General features: G+C 42.8%; 1 protein-coding gene across 1 annotated transcript in view; it reads right to left on the reverse strand.

Moving 5' to 3' along the window:
• map7d2 (MAP7 domain containing 2) overlaps positions 1-23,896 on the reverse strand; it is a 90,709-nt gene that overhangs the window by 9,382 nt on the left and 57,431 nt on the right. Inside the window, exons 9-17 of the mRNA XM_033033510.1 lie at positions 23,708-23,829; positions 19,514-19,770; positions 16,505-16,643; positions 15,451-15,631; positions 12,524-12,628; positions 12,367-12,420; positions 9,958-10,036; positions 5,351-5,528; positions 1,598-1,887 (exon numbers count right to left, since the gene is read on the reverse strand). Of these exons, the coding sequence (XP_032889401.1) occupies positions 1,598-1,887; positions 5,351-5,528; positions 9,958-10,036; positions 12,367-12,420; positions 12,524-12,628; positions 15,451-15,631; positions 16,505-16,643; positions 19,514-19,770; positions 23,708-23,829 (1,405 nt within the window). The remainder of the gene's footprint in view (positions 1-1,597; positions 1,888-5,350; positions 5,529-9,957; positions 10,037-12,366; positions 12,421-12,523; positions 12,629-15,450; positions 15,632-16,504; positions 16,644-19,513; positions 19,771-23,707; positions 23,830-23,896) is intronic.

Below are 23,896 nucleotides of genomic sequence, written 5' to 3' on the forward strand. Positions count from 1 at the left end.
AACTTTAAATATATTTAAGACTAAAATAGATGGTTTTTTAGCTGCCAAGGGGATAAGGGGCTACGGGGAGAGGGCAGGGATATGGACCTAGGTATGGTTAGTATAGTAAGACCTGAGTGATCTCCTGGACAAGTGTCGATCGCCTGGATTGGGGTCGGAGAGGAATTTCCCGGATTTTTTTCCCGAATTGGACCTGGGTTTTTATCCGGTTTTTTGCCTCCCCCAGGAGATCACGAGGTTCTTGGGGTGGAGAGGGGTGATAGCGGTATAAAGGGGAGGGTAGTGTCTTGTGTTCTGTGTCTTGTGTCTACTGTTTGTGGGTAAGTGTGTCTGTTTAGTGTTCAGCCATGAGCGAATGGCGGTGCGGGCTCGACGGACCTGGTGGTCTACTCTCGCACCTACTTTCTATGTTTCTATGTTTCTATGTTGGTCGGTGTGAGCAAGTTGAGCCAAAGGGCCTGTTTCAACGCTGTAGATACTATAGAGAAAATATGAATCATTTATCCATATAGTAGTGCTCCATATGTAGTGGTTATTTAGTTTGATGGGGGGGGGGGTCAGTGAAGATAGTATCTCAGGAGAACATTTAGAAATATGAAAGTTAGAACAAAGGTAGGAAGGTGATCTGATCTGAATGGGCTTATGTTAAAATTGTACAGAGAAGGAAAAAAGGAATACGATTGTTGATCCACAGCTTCAATTGGAGAAAAAGGGGTTTTAAAATTAGAAAACTCAAAACTTCTGTGGAAATGTTTAACATTTATTTCAATGAAATGGGAATGAGAAAAAATAAGTTGCATATTTTTTTCTAGTGAACATTCTTATTTTCTCTCCTTCCCAGTCCTGATAAAAAGTCTTCAAAGTGGAACATTAGTTCTGTCTCTTTCCACAGATACCATCAGACCTGCTGAGTTTGTAGCATTTTAAGTTTTTATTTCATATTTTCAATATCTTATCTTTTTAAATGTAGGTTTATGTGAGTAAAGGGCATTCTGTCCATTTCTCAGTACATTGGATTTATTTAGCAACTGTGTGTTGCTGAAGCTCACACAAGCAGTTAAGCAAATATACTCTCCATCTGAAGGAATTACATGTGCAAATTATAATTAGTATCTATATCTTGGATTCCTTTAATTGTTTCATTGTAATAAACTCTATAACCAGTATTTCCTATATTCCCTGTTCATCAAACATTTTATGAAAGAATGTCTGAAAGTTGCTTAAGGGCCTGTCCCACATGGCGATTTTTTTAGGCGACTGCCGGCATCATTGACTGACGTATCAGGTCACTGAAAAATATACGCTGCGTGATGACGTATGACGCGGCAGTGACGCGGCGTGATGATGTATGACGCGCAGTGTTTTTACAAATGTCGCAACATTTTTTTGTCGCTGCTGGATTTTGAAATGTTCAAAATCTTTTGGCGACACAGAAATCACGCGGCAGTCGTCGAAAAAAATCGCCAAGTGGGACATGCCCTTTATGGTAATGCTACATAAACCCATTTTAGTAATCAGCAATTAACCAACTTCTGAGATTACAGGAAATTTCATATGTGCTAACACCATTCACTTGTTAACTCCTGGAATAGTTTACCTGCTGATGTCTGTATATGAGTTTCCTCAGCAGATTTAGTCAGCAATGTGAGAAGAGGATTCTCCATGGAAATGCACTGCCCCTCAATCAAGTTTTTGTTACAGTCATCCATGCTGATCTTATCCTGGGATAACTTATTGTAAGTTGAATGTCCTGTCAGGTCAATGAGATCTTCAACAGCCTGTGCATCACTCAGCCCAGTCTGGTCCTTCTCAAGTTCCACATCGTGGCTCATTTCATTTAGTGGAGAGAACTCAGGGATCGATATACCTTCATCCTTTGACATAGGGCTAGAAACAAAAATACTACAGGATTATATACTTTGAAACTTCATTGAACGACCTTCTAATGAAGGGGTTCCACTTGAAACATTATCAGTTTCTCTTCTCACAGATGCGACCTTACCTGCTATTTCCAAATTTTTCTTTGGTTTTATTTTTGTTTTTCTAGCATCTGCAGTATTTTTCTAAATTTTGACCATCACATTTTTATTTATAATGTTGGAATCATGAACTTTTCACAAAACTACATCATGGGTTATTATTTCATGTTTGTTTATAAAAGAACATTTCACTGGCTATATGGAGAAGAAAGTAACTTAATATGAATGTGCAAAGTGAATGGTCATATTCTATGATAAAAAGAGAAAATGCTGAAAACTAGGAAGTATTATAATTAGGAAATAAAATGCTAACTTATTTTCTCTCCATCCCAGTTCTGAGGAAGGGTATTTGACTTAAAATGTTGCCAATTTCCCTGGCTGAGTATTTCCAGCATTTTATTTCAGTTTTCCAGCATCTGCAATTTTATTTGGTTCTAAGTCTAGATTATAATTAATATTGCATAGAAAACAAGCTCAGTTTTGCCCATACAAAGTAGACCTCCAACATGGATTGGGCCAGATGTTCTGCTTGTCTGCACAGGTGATCATGTATACTTTTACATTATGTCTACTTCAACCATTCTCTGTGAGGCAATCCTGGCAGTGATTTCCAGACACTCACCATCCTCGGTGTGAAAAAAGGTTGCTCCGCATATCTCCTTTAACACTTTGTTCTTCTCACCCTTAAATCTATGCCCTCCAGTATTTGATTTTTTCAACCTACGAAAAGGTTCTGACTGTCTACCCTATCTTTGCCTCTCATCATTTTATATACTTATATCAGAACTCTCTGCAATCTCCAGTGTTTCAGAGAAAACAATGCATCTGTCCAACCTCTCCCAGTAGTTCCGGTAATGGGGCGACCAGAACTGCACGCAACACTCCAAACATAGCCTAACCAAAGTCCCATAGAGCTGTATCATGACATCATGACATCCTGACTCTGAAACTCAATGCCCCGACCTATGAAAGCTAGCATACCGCAGGCCTTCTTTACTACTCTATCTACTTGAGTTGCTACTTTCAGGGAATTATGGACTTGGGCCCCAAGATCCCTCTGTGCATCAATGCTGTTAAGGCTCATGCCATTATTTGTATATTTTCTCCTTACATTTGACCTCCCAAAGTGCAACCCCTCGGATTAACCACTATCTGCGATTTATCTGCCCATTCCTATAGCTGATCTATATCCCACTATATATATTGATAGCTTTCCTTACAGTCCGCAACCCCAGTAATCTTGGGGGGGGCTTCGCGGGCAGCCGCGGCCGGCTCCAGGGGCGGGGAGAGGCCGTGCTGATCCGAGGCCTGGACGCTGAGCCTGGCTCTGAGGGCGGCGGTGCTGCTGCTCCGGGTGCGCAAGGAAGGAAAGGAGCGGCACCCTCGCATTCCTGGGGAGGCGAGGAGGGAGAGTGGGGGAGGAGAGGAGTGGAGAATAGAGGGATACGAGGTGGGTAGGGAGGGGTGAGGTGTTATGGAGGGAGGGAGTGACTGAGGGTAGGGGAAAGAATAGGGAGGGAGAGGTGAGGGGGGGAGTGGGGGAGGGGAGGAGGAGGGGGGAAGGAAGAGTGAGGGTGAAGAGGAAGAGGAGGGAGTGTTGTGGATGAGGGAAATGAGCCGCGCCTGCACAGTTTGAGGTTACGCGTGAATAGTGGAATATTGTGTTGGGGGAATGGGTTGCGTTGGGGGAACGGGTGAGTGGTGGAATATTGCGTTTGGGAATGGGTTATGTTGGGGGACCAGGCCTCCCATGTGACAGGGACCCAACGGGTCCCACTCAGTCTACTAGGTATTTAAAACTGGGATTTTCTTTAATTCAACTCGCCAAAGCCTTTTTGTAACCCCTTTTGGCTCTTCTAATTGCCCACCTTTTTATATATTCCTCAAACAATATATTCCTCCGATTCCAACATATTAAAATATTTCACACGCTCCCTTTTTCTTTCTGACCAAATTTTGGTGAAGGTGCAAAAGATTTGTGCTGTCTGGATTAGTGGGCATTAGTTATAAAGAGAGGTTGGATAAACTATATTGTTTTCTCCAGTGCATCAGAGATTGAAGGGACTGATAGGAGTATATAAAATTATAAGGCACAAATGGGGTAGACAGTCAGAACCTTTTCCCAGGATGAAAATGTCAGAGGGGAGTGCGCGGGGCAAGTTTTTTTACTCAGAAAGTGGTGTTGCCTTAACACGCAGCCAGGGGTGATGGTGAAAGTAGATACGATAATAATAGTAGTGAAGAAGCTTTTAGATAGGCACATAGATATACAGGGAATGGAATATGAATCATATGTTGGCAGTGATGATTAGTTCAATTTGGCTTCATGTTCAGCACAGATATTGTGGGCCAAAGGCCCTGTTCCAGTGTTGCAGTGTTGCAGAACATTCTACATGTTCAAGCTTTTAATCATCTAACCTATATTGACTTTGGCTTAGTGTCGTTTATTTGTCTGATATTTCAGTGAAGCATCCCACTACTATAAAGGTACTACATCATAATACTATACCACAACATACTGTTGTCTTTCAGTCACCTCAAGTTAAACCAGTTTCATTCCACGTTCAATGTAATCACTTATTTTGGCTATTCTTATCAGTGCTTGTATAACAGGTCTGAATAAATAAATACTCCATTGGTAAGTCTGTATCAATGCATGGGATTTATCCATTAGTGCTGGAGCTCCTGATGTGCAGGCCACATGGAGCCTTGTGCTGATTATGAGCATTTGGAACAGCTTGATGTCCAGATGTTGCCAGTGCTCTGTTTTCCAGCTCTAGAATGGCATGGTCGGCTACAGTATCAAGGAACACCTCACTTCTGAGGACTTTTGGCAAATATTAATTTACTCAATAATAGAAAGCTCTAGTCAAGGCAGGATATTGATGCAAAACGTGTCAGTGCTGGAGCAGCCAGTGGCAGAGTGGCTTGTTCTACAGTCATTCTTTGATGGACTTATTATTGACAATGCCAGAAATCCTCCTCGGAAGCAACCAGTTATTCACATTTGCTCAGATTTGCCCTGTCCGAAGCTATGAGACTCTTGTGTTAAACTAAATGTTCTAAAAAAGAAATGAAGGAATAAAAAAGAGACTGCAGATGCTGGAAACTGGAACAAGAAATAAACTGCTGGAGAGTCAAGAAGCAGCTGTGGAAGCAGAAGGTTGGTTGGCAATCCAGGTTGAGAACCTGCATCAGGACATTTTAAAACCTGTTTCTGCTCCCTCTACCTTTCAGGATCCTTAAGGGAATGTCAATTTAAAATTCCCAGAATAGCCCTTTAAGAAAATGGAATGTAACTATTTTGGTAAGAATCCTCACTATAGTTTAACTTTCCTCATTGGTAGAAACACACAAACAAGCCAGCCCACCTTACGTCCATTGACTGCAACTCATCTGTCGAATCATCCACACTGTTAGGTTGCTCATCCACTTGCTCAGGTGCTGCCACCACTTCCAGGACAGGTACAGCCTCAGCTGGGATGACAGCAGAATGAGCTGCCTCATCCTTCTTGCCCTCCAAACAGATCAGAGCTGTGTCGATATCCACTAGAAAACAAGGATGCAAAGTTACACTGGTCCTTGGATAGTTTTACACATGGCTCATATTACATATTGGTGCAATTTTGTTAAGCACCCATGCACACTGAAGTGCTCACATTACACCTAGCTAAGAAGAATCCGGAAACTACTATTTTATAACTGTTAGCTACATATTAAATGAAAAAATATATATATAATTCATTAAACAAAATAATAACTCAAAGATACAAGGACGCCAAATTAATTCAGAAGATAAAGAGTGCTATTGGAAAGATGCCATTAAGCTGGAAAAAGTGTAGAGAAGAAGGATGTTGCAGGATTCAAAGGCCTGAGCTTTAAGAAGAGGTTGGGCAGGCTAGAATTGTATTCCTTGGAAAGCAAGAGGCTGACGTGTGATCTAATAGAGGTGTATGAAATCACGAGGAGCATACTATAGATTGTGTGAATGCATTTGGTCTTTTTCACAGGTTAGGGGAATCAAGAATCAAGAGGGCATAGATTTAAGGTGAGAGGGGAAGGATTAATAGGAACCTAAGGGACAACATTTTCACACTGAGGGTGGTGCATATATGGAACGAGCTGCCAGAGGAGTAGATGAGGCAGGTACATTTAAAGACATTTGGACAAGTACATGAATAGGAAAGGTTTAGAGGGAGACACAGGAGACTATATATGCTAGAGCCTTGAGCAAAACACAAAGTGCTGGTGGAACTCTGCGGGTCAGGCAGCATCTAAGGACGGAAAGGCCAAGTGACATTTCAGGTGGGGACCCTCCTTTAGACGGATTCAATTTGAAGAAGGGTTCCGACCCGAAATGTTGCCTGTTCATTCCCAGATACTACCTGACCCGCTGAGGTCCTCAAGCACTGTGTGTTAAGATTTAGGGGGATGTGGGTCAAACACGGGCAAATGGGCAACTTAGATGCGGCAACTTAATTTAGTTTAGTGATACAACACCTACAGCACAGACCCTTTGACCCACCAAGTCCACAATGACCGTCGATCACCCATTCACACTAGTTTCATATTATCTCACTTTTGCATCCACTCCCAACACACTAGGGAGCAATTTACAACAGCCAATTAACCTACAAACCTGCACATCTTTGGAATGTGGGAGGAAACACACGCAGTCATAGGGAGAATGTGTAAACTCCTCACAGACAGCAGCCGAGATCAGGATCGAACCCGAGTCTCTGTTGCTGAAAGACAACAGCTCTAACAGCTGCCGTGCTGCCTCCTTGGTCAGCATGGGTGAGTTGGACTGAATGGCCTGTTTCCATGCATTACAACTCTATGAGTACATTTTACTGATTAACTCTCTTGCAACCGAGCTCTAAGCAGTGCTATCGTATATCAGGATATGATCAGTCCCTAATCATCCTCACTCAAGTTTAATGGAAATCTGCTGATATCCTGTCCTGAGGGAATTAAGTCTGGATCAAGAGCTTTTTTCTCCAGCTAGGATTGGTAAGTTATTTATGGCCAATGATTAAGTGCCACCAGATTGATTGCTTGGATTCTAACATAACCGTGGCTCCGTGTTCACCTGCAGCAGTACTCCAGCTGTAATTACTTGGCACTACAGAAAGCCACTGGAGTCTTCTCCGTGTTCCACAGTGTGAGGTGCTTGTAATGCAGCTTCCAACGCCTATTGCTGTTATCAACATACATCACAAAATAATAGCATTGCACCATTGAAGATACAGGAACTGCAGATGCTGGTTTACAAAAAAAAACAATTGCCACAGTAGTACAGTAGTACAGTGGGTCAGGCAGCATGCATAGGTGATGTTTTGGGTTGGAACCCTTCTTCTGAATAATTATAGACGAGGAGAAAGCTCGAAAAGAGGTGGAGGCAGCACAAAGCCTAAAGTGATAGGTGGAGACAGGTGAAAGGGATATGAATGGCAGATGGGTGGACAAAAGCCAGAAGGTAGACAAAAATGCTGGAGAAACTCAGCGGGTGAGGCAGCATCTATGGAGCGAAGGAAATAGGTAACGTTTTGGGTTGAAACCCTTCTTCAGACAGCAGCCGAGGTCTGAAGAAGGGTTTCGACCCGAAACGTTGCCCATTTCCTTCGTTCCATAGATGCTGCCTCACCCGCTGAGTTTCTCCAGTATTTTTGTCTACCTTCGATTTTCCAGCGGGTGGATGAAAGATGAAAGATGAAAGCTAGAAATTACATTCGCAGTGAAGCTACTGAGGGGACTTTTAAGGGAAGTTTTTGCATTCACTAGCACTGTTTTTCCATCTTGTCGAATTGCATCACAGCTTGGTTTAGCAACAGTTCTGGTCAAGATCGCAATAAATTGCAGAGCTGTAGATGTAGCCCAATCCATCACAAGATCAGACGCCCCACCAGATTCCGCCTACATTTCATGCTGCCTTAGAAAAGCAACCAACATAATCAAAGATTATGTCCCATCCTGGTAATTCCTTCTTCCACCCTCTCCCATTGGGCATAAGATACAGAAGCTTGAAAGAGGTAACTATCAGACAGGAACAGCTTCTTCCCTCTATTATCAGGCTTCTGAACATTCCTTCCATGAGCTAATGTACTGTCCGATTCACCTCTACCCCATTGCGGACATTGGACTTTGGAACTGGTAAACTCCAATGCTAAGAACTATATTCTGCACTCCGTATCTTTCTATTTGCTCAACCAATTGTACTTGAGATTGCTTTCATTGCATTTAAGTATAGCATTATCTGATTTGATTTGATAACATGCAAAACAAAACATTTCACTGCACCTTGGCACACGTGAAAATAATAAACTTAAAAAAGCTTAATACATCAACAAATAATGTATTTAGTTTATTTCCAAGGGTTTAGGATCCTGCTGATGCAGCCAGCATTCATTGGCCACACTCAGTTGCATTAGGTGGTCAAGGTAGGTTATCTCCTGTAAGGTCTGGAATTTGATAAAAACATCCTTTCTGTGTCAATCTTTGTGCAGAGTAAAATAGCATGGAGTCAGGCCAGGGAAGGGGTTCTAGCAATCTGTCAGGTGTTTTGCCTTGAGGCCTCAATGTTTTGGTTCTGTTTATCCAAATCTTTTGCACAAGCATTTCTGTTGGATTCTTTAAAAAAAAAAGCAATACTACACCAATAATAATTAAAGCAATTTTTAAAAAGTTACTTTGCCACTTTAGGTTCATCAGGAAACTCGTAACATTCTTGCAGATATGAGCAAGTTCTCCTTCAAAGCCAAGATACAGGCAAAGCAGACCAATTCCAAAAGACGTGGTCTACGTTTTTGGAACTATTACAAGCATGAGGTGCAATAGTAATTTTAAAAATAAATAAATAAATAAATGGTACCAGGATCTGGCAACAAAACAACAAAAACAGACTTGGTTGGTAGTCCCCTTTCTGCAGAGTTTAATGTTATAATAGAGCGATTGTTTCTCCTTTCTTTTTCCTTCTTTTCTAGGGTCTACTTTCTTTCTTTACTTCCTTCTCTAACTTCTTTTCTAAGGGGCTTTCTTTTCTCAACACTCTCTTGCACCTTCACGACTCTTGCGCACTTTCCTTACTTCCTTTACTTCTATCTTTTTCTTAAAGCTCAAAAAATGAAGCGGTACAAAAAAATGTATTAAGACATATGTGTTGTGTATTATTGTAACTTACCGTACTTCTAATAAAAAAAATAAAAAACAAAGTCAAGATACTACCAACAAGGAATTAACCAACTTTAAAATCAGATTATCAGAATAATTTGTCATTCTATACCTGCAATGAGTTTGAGGCCAAATCACTCCCATTTTAGTTTAGGTTTAGAGATACAACGTGGAAGCAGGTCCTTCAGCCCACCTCGTCTGCAACGATCACCCGTACACTAGTTTTACACACCAGAGACAATCTTACAGAAGCCACTTAACCACAAACCTGCACGTCTTTGGAATGTGTGAGGAAACCAGAGCACCTGTGAAGCCCCATGCAATCACAGAGAGAATATACAAACTCCATACAGACGGCACCTGTAGTCAGGATCGAATCCGGGCCTCTGGCGCTATAAAGCAGCAACGTTACCGCCACAGCACTGTGTCACCTGCAGGATACTGCAATGGGATAATGCCCCATTACAAAACGAGAATGCGATTCAAACCATCCTACCCAAAAACGAATTGAATGGCACTCCGGTGTGAATAGAACAAGAAACACATTGTGATACCACCATTCTTACCAATTTGTTGCCTGAAACTGAAGGAGAATCAATAAAACATTAAGCCGTTTTGTGCCTTTTTGGAACCATTGGAAAACAAGCATAATAGCCTGATAAAGGAGCCAGCTCTTCCTAGCATAATCAATAAACCAAGAAGCCGTTTACGCAGTTATCACCTTATATGCAACAACTACGTTTCTCCTTTGCATTGCTCCACTATGGAAATCTAGAATAATGTGCGCTGGTGCAGGAGCAGACATTACCTGGTTCCATAGCGCTTAAGATTTGATCCTTCTTTACCCCGTTTGTGGCTGGTTCAATCTCCACTTTAATTTCTTCTTTCTGAAAGTGGAGCATTCAAAGTTTAATTATAATTTCCCCTCACTTGTTTTAACAGAATTTATCAGAACACTTGCGAGAGGAAAGAGAGGGGAGATGGACTTCCAAGAATCGGGTACTGACGTGTAATTACCTGAAGAATATTTTTATGTTTTGCAATATGAACTTGAACAAGTTGTTTATTGCTGAGATTTTGCCCCCGAGAAGAACCTACACATGCTTCCAAACAGCATGTCTACAGAAAATGAACCAACATAAGGTACTGTAGATGTTTTTAATTAACCTTACACGTGGATATTGTTGGAAAGGGTTGGATTTATTGCCTGCCCATAGTTTCCCACCCAAGATGGTTGTGTGAACTCAATCTGAACTGCTCGTGCATTCTAACTTTACACATTCTGACCAAAACCAGTCCACATGTGACTACATTCCTACAACGGTGAGGTGACAACTTGCTAAAGTGTCTTAACATCATTTTAGTTTAGAGATACAATAATACAAAAAGGCCCTTCCTCCCATCAGGTCCATGCCAGCCATTGATTATCTGTTAACACTAGTTCTATGTTAACCCACCTACCCATTCATTCTCTCTAATGCAAGGGGCAATTTTCAGAGGCCAATTAAGCTGCAAACCCGCTCGTCTTTGTGATGTGGGAGAAAAAAGAAGGAAGGCAAATTCAACGCTAGCATTTATATCAAGAGGACTGGAATCCGAAAACAGAGATGTAATGCTGAGGCTCTATAAGGCGCTGGTCAGGCCGCATATGGAGTACCATGAGCAAATTTGGGCTCCATATCCAAGAGAGGATGTGCTGGCTCTGGAGAGGGCCCAGAGGAGGTTTACGAATGATTCCAGGAATGAGTGGGTTAGCATATGATGAGCATTTGACAGCACTGGGCCTACACTTGCTGGAGTTTAGAAGGTTGAGGGGGGGGTCCTCATTGAAATTTACAGAATAATGAGTGGATATGGAAAGGATGTTTCCTCAAGTGGCAGAGTCGTGGGCCAGAGGTCATAGCCTCAGAATTAAAGGGCTATCTTTTAGAAAGGAGGCGAGGATGAACTTCTTTAGTCAGAGGGTAGTTAATCTGTGGAACTCATTGCCACGAGGGCTGTGGAGGCCAGGTCAGTGGATATTTTTAAGGCAGAGATAGACAAATTCTTGATTAGAACGGGTGTCAAGGGTTATGGGGAGAAAGCCGGAAAATGGGATTAGGAGGCAGAGATCAACCATGATTGAATGCCAGAGTCAACTCGATGGGCCAAATGGCCTAATTCTACTCCTATAACTTGTGAACTTGTGAAAACCAGAGCACTTGGAGGAATCCCGCCCAGTCACAGGGAGAACGTGGAAACTCCATTCCGACTACACCTGAGGTTAGGTAAGAACCCATGTCTCCAGCCCTGTGACACAACAGTTCTAACAGTTGCACCACAGTGCTGTCCTTTTTTGCCTCAAATTAACTGTGATGGACAATAAATAAAAGCTTTTCTAGCCATGCTCAGAATCTTAGAGAATTTTAATAAGATGTGCCCAAAAATGGTTATTACCAATCACCCGGCAGTGCCTTGGAAGCCCTGATTCGCCCAGATACAGTAACATCAGAAACTGAGTACTGACTGGCCCAATGCTTGTGTATGTGGACCTCTTCTTATCTTCTTAGGTTACATTGGAAGATGTAAAAAAATCTGGGAAGGTACGTGCTGATGTGTGATATTGCATAGAATGCTACTGATTAGACATATGAGCCAATGCAAAATGAAATCCACATTTTCCTACACTGCCCAGAAAAATGTTTTGACCTATGTTATTTGGATTCAAATGGTACATGGATACCAGAAGTCAGATCAAGCAAGTTAGCATTCTTGCCTCACAACTCAGAGACCGGCTTCAATCCTGACCTCGGGTGCTCTATGAGCTTGTAATTATTTCTTGTGACCCCAAGGGTTTTCTCTGGCTGTTTTGTTTCCTCCCACATCCCAAAGAAGTGCCCGTGGGTTAATTGGGTACAGTGAATGGTCAGTTGCAAAAACAATTAAAAGGGAGTTAGTGGACATGTGTAAGAGAGAATAAGTTGCAGGGATACAGGGTAATAAGGAGAGGGGAGATGGTACTGAAGGGATTGTTCCCCATAGGAGCCAGAATGGTCTTAATGAGCTGAATGACCTTTCTCATTTTTATAAGATGAGCCAAAAGCCGTTGACTTTCATAACCTTTACGCACAAGGAGAATAATCAGTTATAGTAACAAAAGAATACTCCATAATGATAAAATGTTGAGTGAAGGGAAAAGCCATTGCTTGGAAGGTTTGATGGTAGTTATTTTGATTACCTTGATCTCTCCAACATCACTTCGTCTGGTTCTCTTCATAATCTCTTCTATTCTCTATAATAAAAGAACATCATCAATAAAAACATTTCTTCTTTCTTCTCCTTAAACTAAGCGTCTCCTGTATCAGCAGCTTGCTTCCCCATTCCAACCCACTAACCTTCTTTCTCTCCAGCCTCTCCTGTTCGACCTGCTGAAAGGCCTGTTCTCTTATTTGACGCTGCCATTCAGCTTCCTCTCGAGCCTTGGTTTCAGCTTCTTCCCGCTAAAGACAAAAATACAGGAGACATCTTTAAAAAATTGTAAAGTATAGCTGTCTACATCCTGGCCTAATAAATAAGGCCTATTTAATGAGAAAAATATGTGAAGAAAATATTCCAATTCTAATTGCCACTGGAAGTCAATCCAATCCCTCAATACAGGAGAATGTTGTTAATCTGAAAGTTGAATACCTTTCTAAATAGGAGCTAGTAGCTAGCCTTCATGTATGCCTGGTGGAAATCAAAGCTCGACTCCTGGTCCCGCACCTCCATCGTGCTCAAAAATATACCACCAGTTCTCGAATATTTCATCATGTAGTACAAATATTATCACAGCAAATAAACTAGATGGTTAGAATGTTCTTCGTGGTAAGAGTGTTAAATTTTGAAATTGTCTTTCCATTGAGCTAAACATCACCAAATAGACTATTTGGCCCAACTAGCCCTCCATCTGCTGCAAAAATCCCACTTCCCACTGCCCACTATCCCTCCAAACCTTGAAATAAAAGACACAATGTGCTGGAGTAACTCAGCAGGTTGGGCAGCATCTCTGGAGAATATGGATAGGTGTCTTTTTGGGTAGGAGCCCTTCTTCAGACTCCTAAACCTTTCCATGTAGCTTTATAAAACTTTGATTAGGCCACATTTGGAGCATATTGTGCAATTCTGGTTGCATCATTGCAGGAAGAATGCAAAAGGTTTTGGAGAGGGTGCAAGAGGTTTACCAGAATGCTGCCTGGATTAGAGGGTATTATATGCAAGGAGAGAATGTGTAAGAAAGAACTGCAGATGCTGGTTTAAATCGAAGGTAGACACAAAATACTGGGGTAACTTAGCGGGTGAGGCAGCATCTCTGGAGAGTAGGAATGGGTGACGTTTCGGGTCGAGACCCCTTTTTCAGACTGAAGAAGGTTTGAGACTCGAAACGTCACCCATTCCTTCTCTCCAGAGATGGTGCCTCACCTGCTGAGTTACTCCAGCATTTTGTGTCTACCATCTACAAGGAGAGGTTGGACAAATATGGATTTTTTTTCTTTGGAGCATCAATGATTGAGGGGACACCTAATAGTACTATATAAAATTATGACAGGCATGGATGGGGTAGACAATCAGAACCTTTTTCCCTGGGTGGAATTGTCAAAGATAGAGGGGATGGCTTTAAGGTGTGGGGGGGGGGGGGTTAAAGGAGATACAGAGCAAGTGTTTTTTTACTCTGTGGTGGATGTCTGGAACCCCCAGCCAGGGGTAGTAGTGAAGCAGCTAAAATCGTGGCATTTATGAGTCTTTTATACAGGCACAAGGAATTGTACAGAATGGAGGGATATGGATTAGGTTTAGGTTTATTATTGTCACGTTTATCAAGGTACAGTGAAAAGCGTTTAGCATGCTATCCAAACAGATGAGATAATACTGTACATGAATACAATTAAGTCAAACTAAAGTACAAAAGCTAGAGCAAAGGAGAAAATGTGTAGAATATAAATCTTAGCATTGTAGTGCACCAGTTTTATAGGCAAATTCTGATCTCCACAATGAGGTAGCAATGAATCGGACAGTACCCTAGCTTATGGAAGGACCATTCAGAAGCCTAATAACAGGGAAGAAGCTGTTCCTTAGTTTGGTGTGCGTTAGTTAGACTTTTGTACCTTCTGCTTGACGGGATCAGGGAGAAGGAGGAATGACTGGGATGGGACAGCTCACTGATTATATTGGCTGCTTTATTGAGGCAGCATGAAGTGAAGACAATGGTGGGAAATTTGCACTGTGTTGAGCTGGGCTATATCTACAACACTCTGCAATTTCTTGTGGTCTTGGGCAGAGCTGTTCCCAAACCAAACTGTGATGCAACCTGACAGTAAGCTTTCTATGGTTCATCTACAGAAGGTTGCAAGGAGGTAGAGATGTTGGTATGCCTTCTTTGCTGTCCCATTGATGTGGTTGGTCCATGACAGATCATTGGTAATAAAGAACTTGAAGCTTTCCACCATTTCTAGTTCAGTACCATTGATGCTGATTGAGGTATGTACGCTACCACTTTTCCTGAAGTTGATAACTAGCTCCTTCATCTGGCTGACACTGAGGGAGAGGTTATTGTCCTGACAACATATTACTAAGTTCTCTATTCCCTTCCGATATTATGTCTCATCATTGTTTGTGATGCGGCTCACAACAATGTAATCTGCAAACTTGTAGATGGAGCTAGATTACATGCCAATAGAGAAGATTAGTTTAACTTGGCATCATATTCGGTAAGGAAGGGACAGGTAAGGAGGGGAGGGGAGAGGTAAGGAGCACTGCACTTTATCTTCTGAAGCTCTTGGCTCTGCAGGAAAGAGGACAGGTTATTACTGTAAGAGTGCTTCATGAGATTTTAGTCAGTCTACTTAAAGGAAAGTTACACTGCTCATCTATCTTGCACCAGGACTGTTGCATCCCTCTGTCCAATGTCATTTAAGATTCAAAAAGCTGAGGAGGTAAAACTCACAAATCCAGTGTATAGTAGAGTTTAGAGAATACAGCATGGAAACAGACCTTTCGGCCACAGTTCGTGCCAGCCAGCGATTACCCTACACTAGATCTATCCTTCACACTACGGACAATTTACAGCAGCCAATTAACCTGCAAACCTGCATGTCTTTGGAATGTGGGAGGAAACTGGAGAACTCGGAGAAAACCCACACAGTCTCAGGGAGAACGTACAAACTCCGTACAAACAGTACCCGTAGACAGGGTCGAACCCGGGTTTCTGCCATTGTAAGGAAGCAATTCTACTGCTGCGCCACCGTGCTGCCCCAGTGCAAGATCAAAACATCACCCCATCACTAACCTGCTGTTCCAGTCTTGCCAGGAGTTCTTTCTCCTGCTGTTCCTTTAAGATTCTTTCTTCCTCTGCTCTCTTCTGACGTTCCAGCTCCTGCTGTTTCTGCTCTTCCTCAAGCCTGCGTGCCTCTTCTTCACGGCGTGCCTTCTCTTCAGCCTCTTTTCTTTCCAGCTCTTCCTTCATTTTCCTTCAACAAGCACAAGATGTACTAAGATGCTGCCCACATCCCAAAACCCATTCATCCATTATCCTTGGACCTGTGAGTGTGGGTAGGGTGGTCGCCCATCATCCAAAAATCGCTATGTCACACCTTTTCCCTCTTACTATCACCCTCTTTGATCCTCCACTCAAATCATCAACTATTTCTAAAGAGTGTTTACTGCCCAAGCCCTGAGGCGAAGGTGATTCTAATAGGCAATAGGCAATTCCAGGAACTTTGGAGCAATGATCAGGAAACAGAGACTCTCCAGCACAGTGAATAACTTGGTGAGGAATTTGCAGGTGGTGGTGTTTCCTTGTCCTTCCAGTTAATAAGGTAACAGTTTGGAATTTGCTGTTGAATGTATTGACAAGTAAATGGCACTGACAAGGCACCAGAGTGCAAGCTGTGAATGTTTTGAAACCCTTCGAGGCTTTGCCCCTCCCTCAACCTAATCAATGTCGCCCCACCATGGAGGGAGCTACAGATCTCAATTGTGACCTCTTGACCTGCCCCAAATGTAACTGTTGCACCATTATTGGATTTTGAACTGTGGAATCTGTTTCCTTTGTCACCCTCTCCTCCTTTAAGCTGATAGTTTACCACCATTTTGATCACCATGTTGTGGCAGATTATTATATCGTTCAAGAGATTACTCCCTCTAGCCAAATGGCCACTACACACCTGACCTAATTTCTCCTGGTGTCACATTTGATTTATACTTCCATTAAGCACCTTGTGACATATTGATACATGAAAGATGCCACAAAATGCAATGTTTTTCTTGTAAAGAGACTTCAACATTAGATGATAGATGAATAAATTTGCAATGAATGAAGGCGAGCATTAATAAATCATTACCTCTCAGCTTCCTCCTGTTCTCGCCGCTCCTGCTCCTCTATCTCCTTCTGCAGACGTGCAAGTCTTCGCCTTTCTGCTAGAAGCTTAGCTGCTTCCTCTGGACTTGATGTTCCTGCCATGGTCTTGTTGCTGGATGTATCTGGAAGAGAAACAGAATTCCGTCAAACATTATGACTAAGAAAATCCAGAGTAGAAAGTACACAATGTTGAAATCTAAACTGGATGAAAATATAACATGTACATGGCTATCGCTCAATATAAAACCACAGGACAGGCCACAATGGATTTGCTTCACATGGGGACGATTTGCAAATGTGGCTAAATATCAGTGATAGTCAGAGAACAAAATGAGGTACTGGTTGAAATTGAAATACAAGATGCTATACACACTCTGCACAATAGGTTACATCGACAGAGAATGGAAAAGGAGAGTTAATGTTTCAGTCAAAGGGCCTTTAGTCAGAATATGAACATGCAATAGACCTATAAGTTGTTAGAAAGAAGAGACAGGGAAAAGTGAGCAGGGGAAAAAAAAAAAAACCCAGAAAAAAAAACAGCCTTCATTTTACTTCATCAAACGTGGGTTTCCTCCAGGTGCTCCAGTTGCTTCCCATGTACCAACGGCTTTCGGGTTGATAGGTGATTTGCCCCTTTTATAGGTAAATGGTAGAAGTTGGGGAGGGGGACATCGTGCATGGAAGATAGAATAAATTATTGGGAAATAATGGGCTAATGGAATTGCTCTGAGAGCCGGCAAAGACTCAAGGGGCCAAAAATTTGAAATTACATTCTTCCTCAACCTGTGTGCAGATAAAATCTCATTCGTGGTTTTGTTACCTCTGGGCTTGATTGTTTTTATGCTCTTCTCCCTCTTACTGCTACCTGTCCACTAACTTGCACTAAATCCCCATCACTTTTGTGGGTTTCCAAACCTACATTGCTTCCCGTTGAAGCAAGACCTGGATTAAAAAATCTCATCCTTGTTTCCCAATGCCCATGTGATCTTGGCCTGCTGTAATCATCTCCAGCACTACAAGCATCTAAGATACGCATAGCTCTCCAATTCTGGCCTCTGCTCAGTGCTGATTGTAATCGCTCACCATTGGTGGCCATGACTTCAGTCGCCAAATCCATGCATTCCTTCCCTACCACTCTCATCTCCTTTAAGCTGCTGCAGGTTTTTGATCTTCTGCCCTCACTAACCTCATCTTAGGTAGCTCATGTAAAAGTTGTTTGATATGATGTATGTCAGGAGTCTTAGAATTTTTTTTCTGCATTAAAGCTATTACAATCATGAAAACTGTTTTCTACGTGTTGAATTCAAGTGTTCTAGTGTGTTTAAAGTCATTGCTAATTCACCTGGCAATTATGCTCTCCTTTTATTGTTTTAGGGTCCATATTGTCTCATACCAGTAGAATAAACAGTGAGCTGCCAGGCCATTCAAAGCATCTTCAAGTTTAAACCATATAGTGCAGGGTGATTTGGATAGGTTGGGTGCGTGGACAGATGCATGGCAGATGAAGTATAATGTGGATAATGTGAGGTTATCCACTTTGGAGGCAAGAACAGGAAAGTAGACTATTATCTGAATGGTGTCAGATTAGGAAAGGGGGAGGTGGAACGAGGCCTGGGTGGCCTTGAACATCAGTCACTGAAAGTAAGCATGCAGGTACAGCAGGCAGTGAAGAAAGCAAATGGCATGTTGGCCTTCATAGTGAGAGGATTTGAGTATAGGAGCAAGGAGGTCCAACTGCAGTTGTACAGGGCCCTGGTGAGACCGCACCTGGGTATTGTGTGCAGTTTTGGTCTAATTTGGGGAAAGACATTCTTGCTATTGAGGGAGTGCAGCGTAGGTTCACCAGGTTAATTCCCGGGATGGCGGGACTAACATATGATGAAAGAATGGATCGACTGGGCTTATATTCACTGGCATTTAGGATGAGAGGGGATCTTATAGTAGAAACATATAAAATTCTTAAGGGATTAAACAGGCTTGATGCAAGAAAGATGTTCCCGATGTTGGGGGAGTCCAGACAACAGGGGTCACACTTTAAGTATAAGGAGTAGGCCATTTAGGACTGAGATGAGGAAAAAACTTTTCACCCAGAGGATCGTGAATCTGTAGAATTCTCTGCCACAGAAAGCGGTGGAGGCCAATTCACTGGATGTTTTCAAGAGAGAGTTAGATATAGCTCTTCGGGCTAACAGAATCAAGGGATATGCGAAGAAAGCAGGAACGGGATACTGATTTTGGATGATCAGCCATGATCATATTGAATGGTGGTGCTGGCTCGAAGGGCCAAACAGCCTACTCCTATTTCTATGTTTCTATGGTTATGAGGTGGTGGTTATGCCACCCAACACCTGGACTAATGATCCAGAAACCAGGGTTCAAATCACAGGAACCAACTGGGGAATTAAACTTTGGTCGTAAAATAGCATTTTATATAAGATACATCCTGGTCATTAGTGATAATTATCATAAAAACATCTGGATTGTTATAAGCACTCATCTGATTCACTAGGGCCTTCAGGGGAGGAAATCTGCCATCCTCACCCAATCTCTGTATGACTCATAACAATGTGGTTGTCTCTTATCAAAATCCTCTGAAATGGCCCAACAAGGCATTCATTTCATAGCCATTTCAGGATGAGCAATAAATGCTGGCTTTTCCATCGGCAGATCTTGAAAAAAGTGATAAATAAATAAAAATATTCCACCTGCTCCAATCCTACAACTTCCCAAGATCTGTGCTCCTCAGCTGCGACCTCCTTCCTTTCCTATATTTTGCTCCATCATCAGCTGCCACACCTTCAGCTGCCTTTGCCCCGAGCTGTGGCCATCTCCTCCCTAAATTCCTTTTTCTTTCTCTTTTCTCCAACACAGCTATCGTCCTTGCTCAGTTAGTGGATGCTGTCCTTATCTCTCCACCTTTTGTCTGAAGGCTTTTAGGATGTTTCATTGCATGAAAGGCCCTGCACCAAATACAAGTTGGTGTTGTACTCACCTTCACTCACAGCTGCCTTCTTCCTGTCGTGTTCTTTGACTGGAGTTGTCACAGATGGAGGTTCACTCTCAGCTTGTTCTGCCTCCTCGGATTTCTGTCGTGCCACCTCTCCCTTCTCTCTGCCCTTTTTCGCACTCTCTGCAATGTTGTTCGAAGATGGCCTCCGCCTCATGGGAGAAGACTTTCCACTGGAAGTTGGAGATGGCGGAAACTCTTTGGAAGAGCTGGGAGACTGTGTTCGAGTCTTTGAACTGGCCCTGTGGAAAACAAAACAAACATGTCTCAGCAATATTAAATGTTTACTCACACTTACTGCATGTGGCAAACTGCTATGGCGTTACTACTCCACCTGGCACCTTTTATTCAATCATGGTATTGCTGAAAAGGCGCATTTCCATAACATGAATTGAATGTAACGCAAATACTGAATTAGGAACATTACAGTGCCTTTGATAATGTTTGGGACAAAGACCATTTATTTATTTGCCTCTGTATTCCACAATTTAAGATTTGTAATAGAAAAAAAATCACATGTGGTTTAAGTGCACATTGTCAGATTTTAATGAATGGCATTTTTATATATTTTAGTTTCACCATGTAGAAATTACAGCAGTGTTTATACAAACCCCCCCCCCATTTCAGGGCACCATAATGTTTGAGACACAGCAATGTCACGTAAATGAAAGTAGTCATGTTTAGTCTTTTGTTGCATATCCTTTGCATGCAATGACTGCTTGAAGTCTGCGATTCATGGACATCACCAGTTGCTGGGTGTCTTCTCTGGTGATGCTCTGCCAGGCCTGCATTGCAGCCATCTTTAGCTTATGCTTGCTTTGCTTTATCCCTTCAGTTTTCTCTTCAGCATATAAAAGGCATGCTCAATTGGGTTCAGATCGGGTGATTGACTTGGCCACTCAAGAATTTACAATTTTTTCGTTTTGAGAAACTCCTTTGTTGCTTTAGCAGTATGTTTGGGATCATTGCCTTGCTGTAGAAGGAACCGCCGGCTATTGAGTTTTGAGGCATTTGTTTGAACTTGAGCAGATAGTTCAAGTTCAAGTTCAAGAGAGTTTATTGTCATGTGTCCCTGTATAGGACAATTAAATTCTTGCTTTGCTTCAGCACACAGAACATAGGAGGCATTTACTACAAAACAGATAAGTGTGTCCATATACCATAATATAAATATATACACACATGAATAAATAAACTGATAAAGTGCAAATAACAGATAATGTGTTATTAATAATCAGAGTTTTGTCCGAGCCAGGTTTAATAGCCTGATGGCTGTGGGGAAGTAGCTATTCCTGAACATGGTTGTTGCAGCCTTCAGGCTCCTGTACCTTCTACCTGAAGGTAGCAGGGAGATGAGTGTGTGGCCAGGATGGTGTGGGTCTTTGATGATACTGCCAGCCTTTTTGAGGCAGCGACTCAGATAGGATGTGTCTATACACTTCAGAATTCATTATGCTACTACAGTACCATCAGCAGTTGTATCATCAATGAAGATAAGTGAGCCAGTACCTTCAGCAGCCGTACATGCCCACGCCGTAACACCCCCACCACCGTGTTTTACAGATGAATTGCTTTGGATCTTGGGCAATTCCTTCTCTCCTCCATACTTTGCTCTTGCCATCACTCTGATATGTGAATCTTCGCCTCATCTGTCCACAAGACCTTTTTCCAGAGCTGTGGTTGCTCTTTTAAGTACTGTAACCCGGCCATCCTATTTTTGCAGCTAACCAGTGGTTTACATCTTGCAGTGTAGCCTCTGGATTTCTGTTCATGAAGTCTTCTGCGGACAGTGGTCATTGACAAATCCACACCGGACTCCTGAAGAGTGTTTCTGATCTGTAGGACAGGTGTTTGGGGATTTTTCTTTATTATAGAGAGAATTCTTCTGTCATAGCTATGGAGGTCTTCCTTGGCCTGCCAGTCCTTTGCGATTAGTAAGCTCACTACTGCTCTCTTTCTTCTTGATGATGTTCCAAACAGTTGATTTTAATAAGCCTAAGGTTTGGCTGATATCTCTAATAGTTTTATTCTTGTTTCTCAGTCTCATTATGGCTTATTTGACTTTCAATGGCACAACTTTAGTCCTCATGTTGATAAACAGTAATAAAAGTTTCCAAAGGTGATGGAAGGACTGGAGGAAAGACTATGTGCTGAGAGCTCTCTTATACCTGTATTAAGGTGGTAATTAAACACACCTGAGCAATTACAAACCTGTGAATCCATGTGTCCCAAACATTATGGTGCCCTGAGGGTGGCACAATTAGTTTTTTGTTGTTGCTCGACCTCCAAAAACTGGGGGACAATAATCATGATATATCCCCCCCCCCCCCCCCCCCCCCCCCCCCCCCCCTCTCTCCCTTCCTTGGCCTTATAGATGTTGAGAGCCAGGTTGTTGTGCTGGCACCATTTGGTCAATCGGTCGATCTCACTTCTATACTCTGACTCGTCCCCATCTGTGATTCGTCCAACAACAGTGGTGTCGTCGACATACTTGATGATGGGGTTCGCACTATGTCCGGTTACGTAGTCATGGGTATAGAGTGAGTAAAGCAGGAGGCTGAGCACACAGCCTTGAGGTGCTCCCGTGCTAATTGTTACTGAGGATGAAGTGTTTCCGCCAATTCGAACAGACTGTGGTCTGTGGATGAGGAAGTCGAGGATCCAATTGCAGAGGGATGCGCAGAGACCCAGTTCCGTGAGCTTGGTAACAAGCTTTTTTTTATTTATTTTTTTTAATAAATTTATTCAATTATTAAAAAATAATATTACACTACAATAAAACAAGCCAGAACCCACCACCATAATACAATACAAACATGTAATAAACTACTATACAACTATGATACAATCCTTATTGAGGATACATTCAACACCCTGCGGAGCCCAGCGGTCCCGGAACTCCCTCAGGGTGCCCGCAGACAGGGCTTATTCCCTTTCTAATCCCACCCGGGCACGGACGTAACCCCGGAAAAGGGGCAGGCAGCTGGCTCGGGTAGAGCCCTCCACCGTCTGGCGCCGTGACTCGCGGATGGCCAGCTTGGCCAGGCCCAGGAGCAACCCAACCAGGACATCTTCAGCCCTCCCCTCTCCCCTACGCACAGGGTGTCCAAAGATGAGGATGGTGGGTGAAAAATGCAGCCAGAAGGCAAGGAGCAGCCCCTTTAGATATTCAAACAGTGGCTGCAGCCTCACGCACTCCATGTACACGTGGTACACAGACTCTTCCAGCCCGCAAAAGTGGCAGGCAGCTGGCGAGTCTGTGAACCGCGAGAGAAACAGGTTGCAGGGAACACCTCGGTGCAATACCCTCCACCCCAGGTCCCCAATGTAGAGGGGGAGAATCCCTGCGTAGAGGGACCCCCACCGGGGGCCCCCCTCGCAACCGGAAGGGAACACCGACCGCTCTGGTAACCAGCTTGGAAGGGATGATGGTATTAAACGCCGAGCTGTAGTCTATACAGTCTCACTTACAAGTCTCACCTAACTTGATTGCACTTCTTCCTCATTAAGACATTTATTGTCACTCTTTGGACTGATTTACTGAATGTTTTGTTTTCATTTGTTTAAGGGGATTCAAGTCACCCTCATGGATCTCCATGATACATTGGCTCTGTGGGCTTCGTTTCCATTGTAATTCCTGTGTATGAGTGCAGAATAGTGGTGCAGTGGTAAAGCTGCTGCTTTATGGCTCCAGCAGCCTGAGTTCAGTCCTTACCTCTGGTGCTGTCTGTGATGTGCGGATTTTCTCCAGGGATTCTGGTTTCCTCCCACATCCCAAACGTATCCAATTTGATAGGCTAATTGGATCAGTAAATTATCCTTAGTGTGTAAGGGAACAGTGCAATCTGGGAGATGATGGGAATGTGGAGAGAATAAGGTGGGATTAGTGTGCGGTTAGTGTGGGTGGGTGGGTGGTGGTGGACATGGGCTCAATGGGGACAGCTTCCTTGCTGTGTCATTCCATGAGTATGCCACTGTTCTTCACCTCCACACAAGGCAGACCATTTCATCACTGCATTTATATTCAGCTCATTAATACACAGTGAGACCATCGCCCTGGCCAGATGCGATGAGGTTGGGTTATCATTGCCCAGGACTCACCAGCTAGAGATGGATTTGAACCTAATCAGCCTCTGATTCGAGTACGCAAAGGTTACGTCTGAGATGAGCAATACTTACTTCACCGCAGGTGATGATGACCTTTTAGACATGTTTGCTGGAGACTGGGATCTTCTGAAGGTGGATGTGGCACTGGACCCTGTACTGGATGAGTGCTTCTTTTCCTTCTTCACTTTCTCAGTCTAAAAGAAACAATCATTACTTAGCTTCAAAATCTTCAAAGACTTCAAAAAGTTACTACAAAAAAAG

Source organism: Amblyraja radiata, chromosome 14, assembly GCF_010909765.2.
Source record: "Amblyraja radiata isolate CabotCenter1 chromosome 14, sAmbRad1.1.pri, whole genome shotgun sequence".
Lineage (NCBI taxonomy): Eukaryota > Metazoa > Chordata > Chondrichthyes > Rajiformes > Rajidae > Amblyraja > Amblyraja radiata.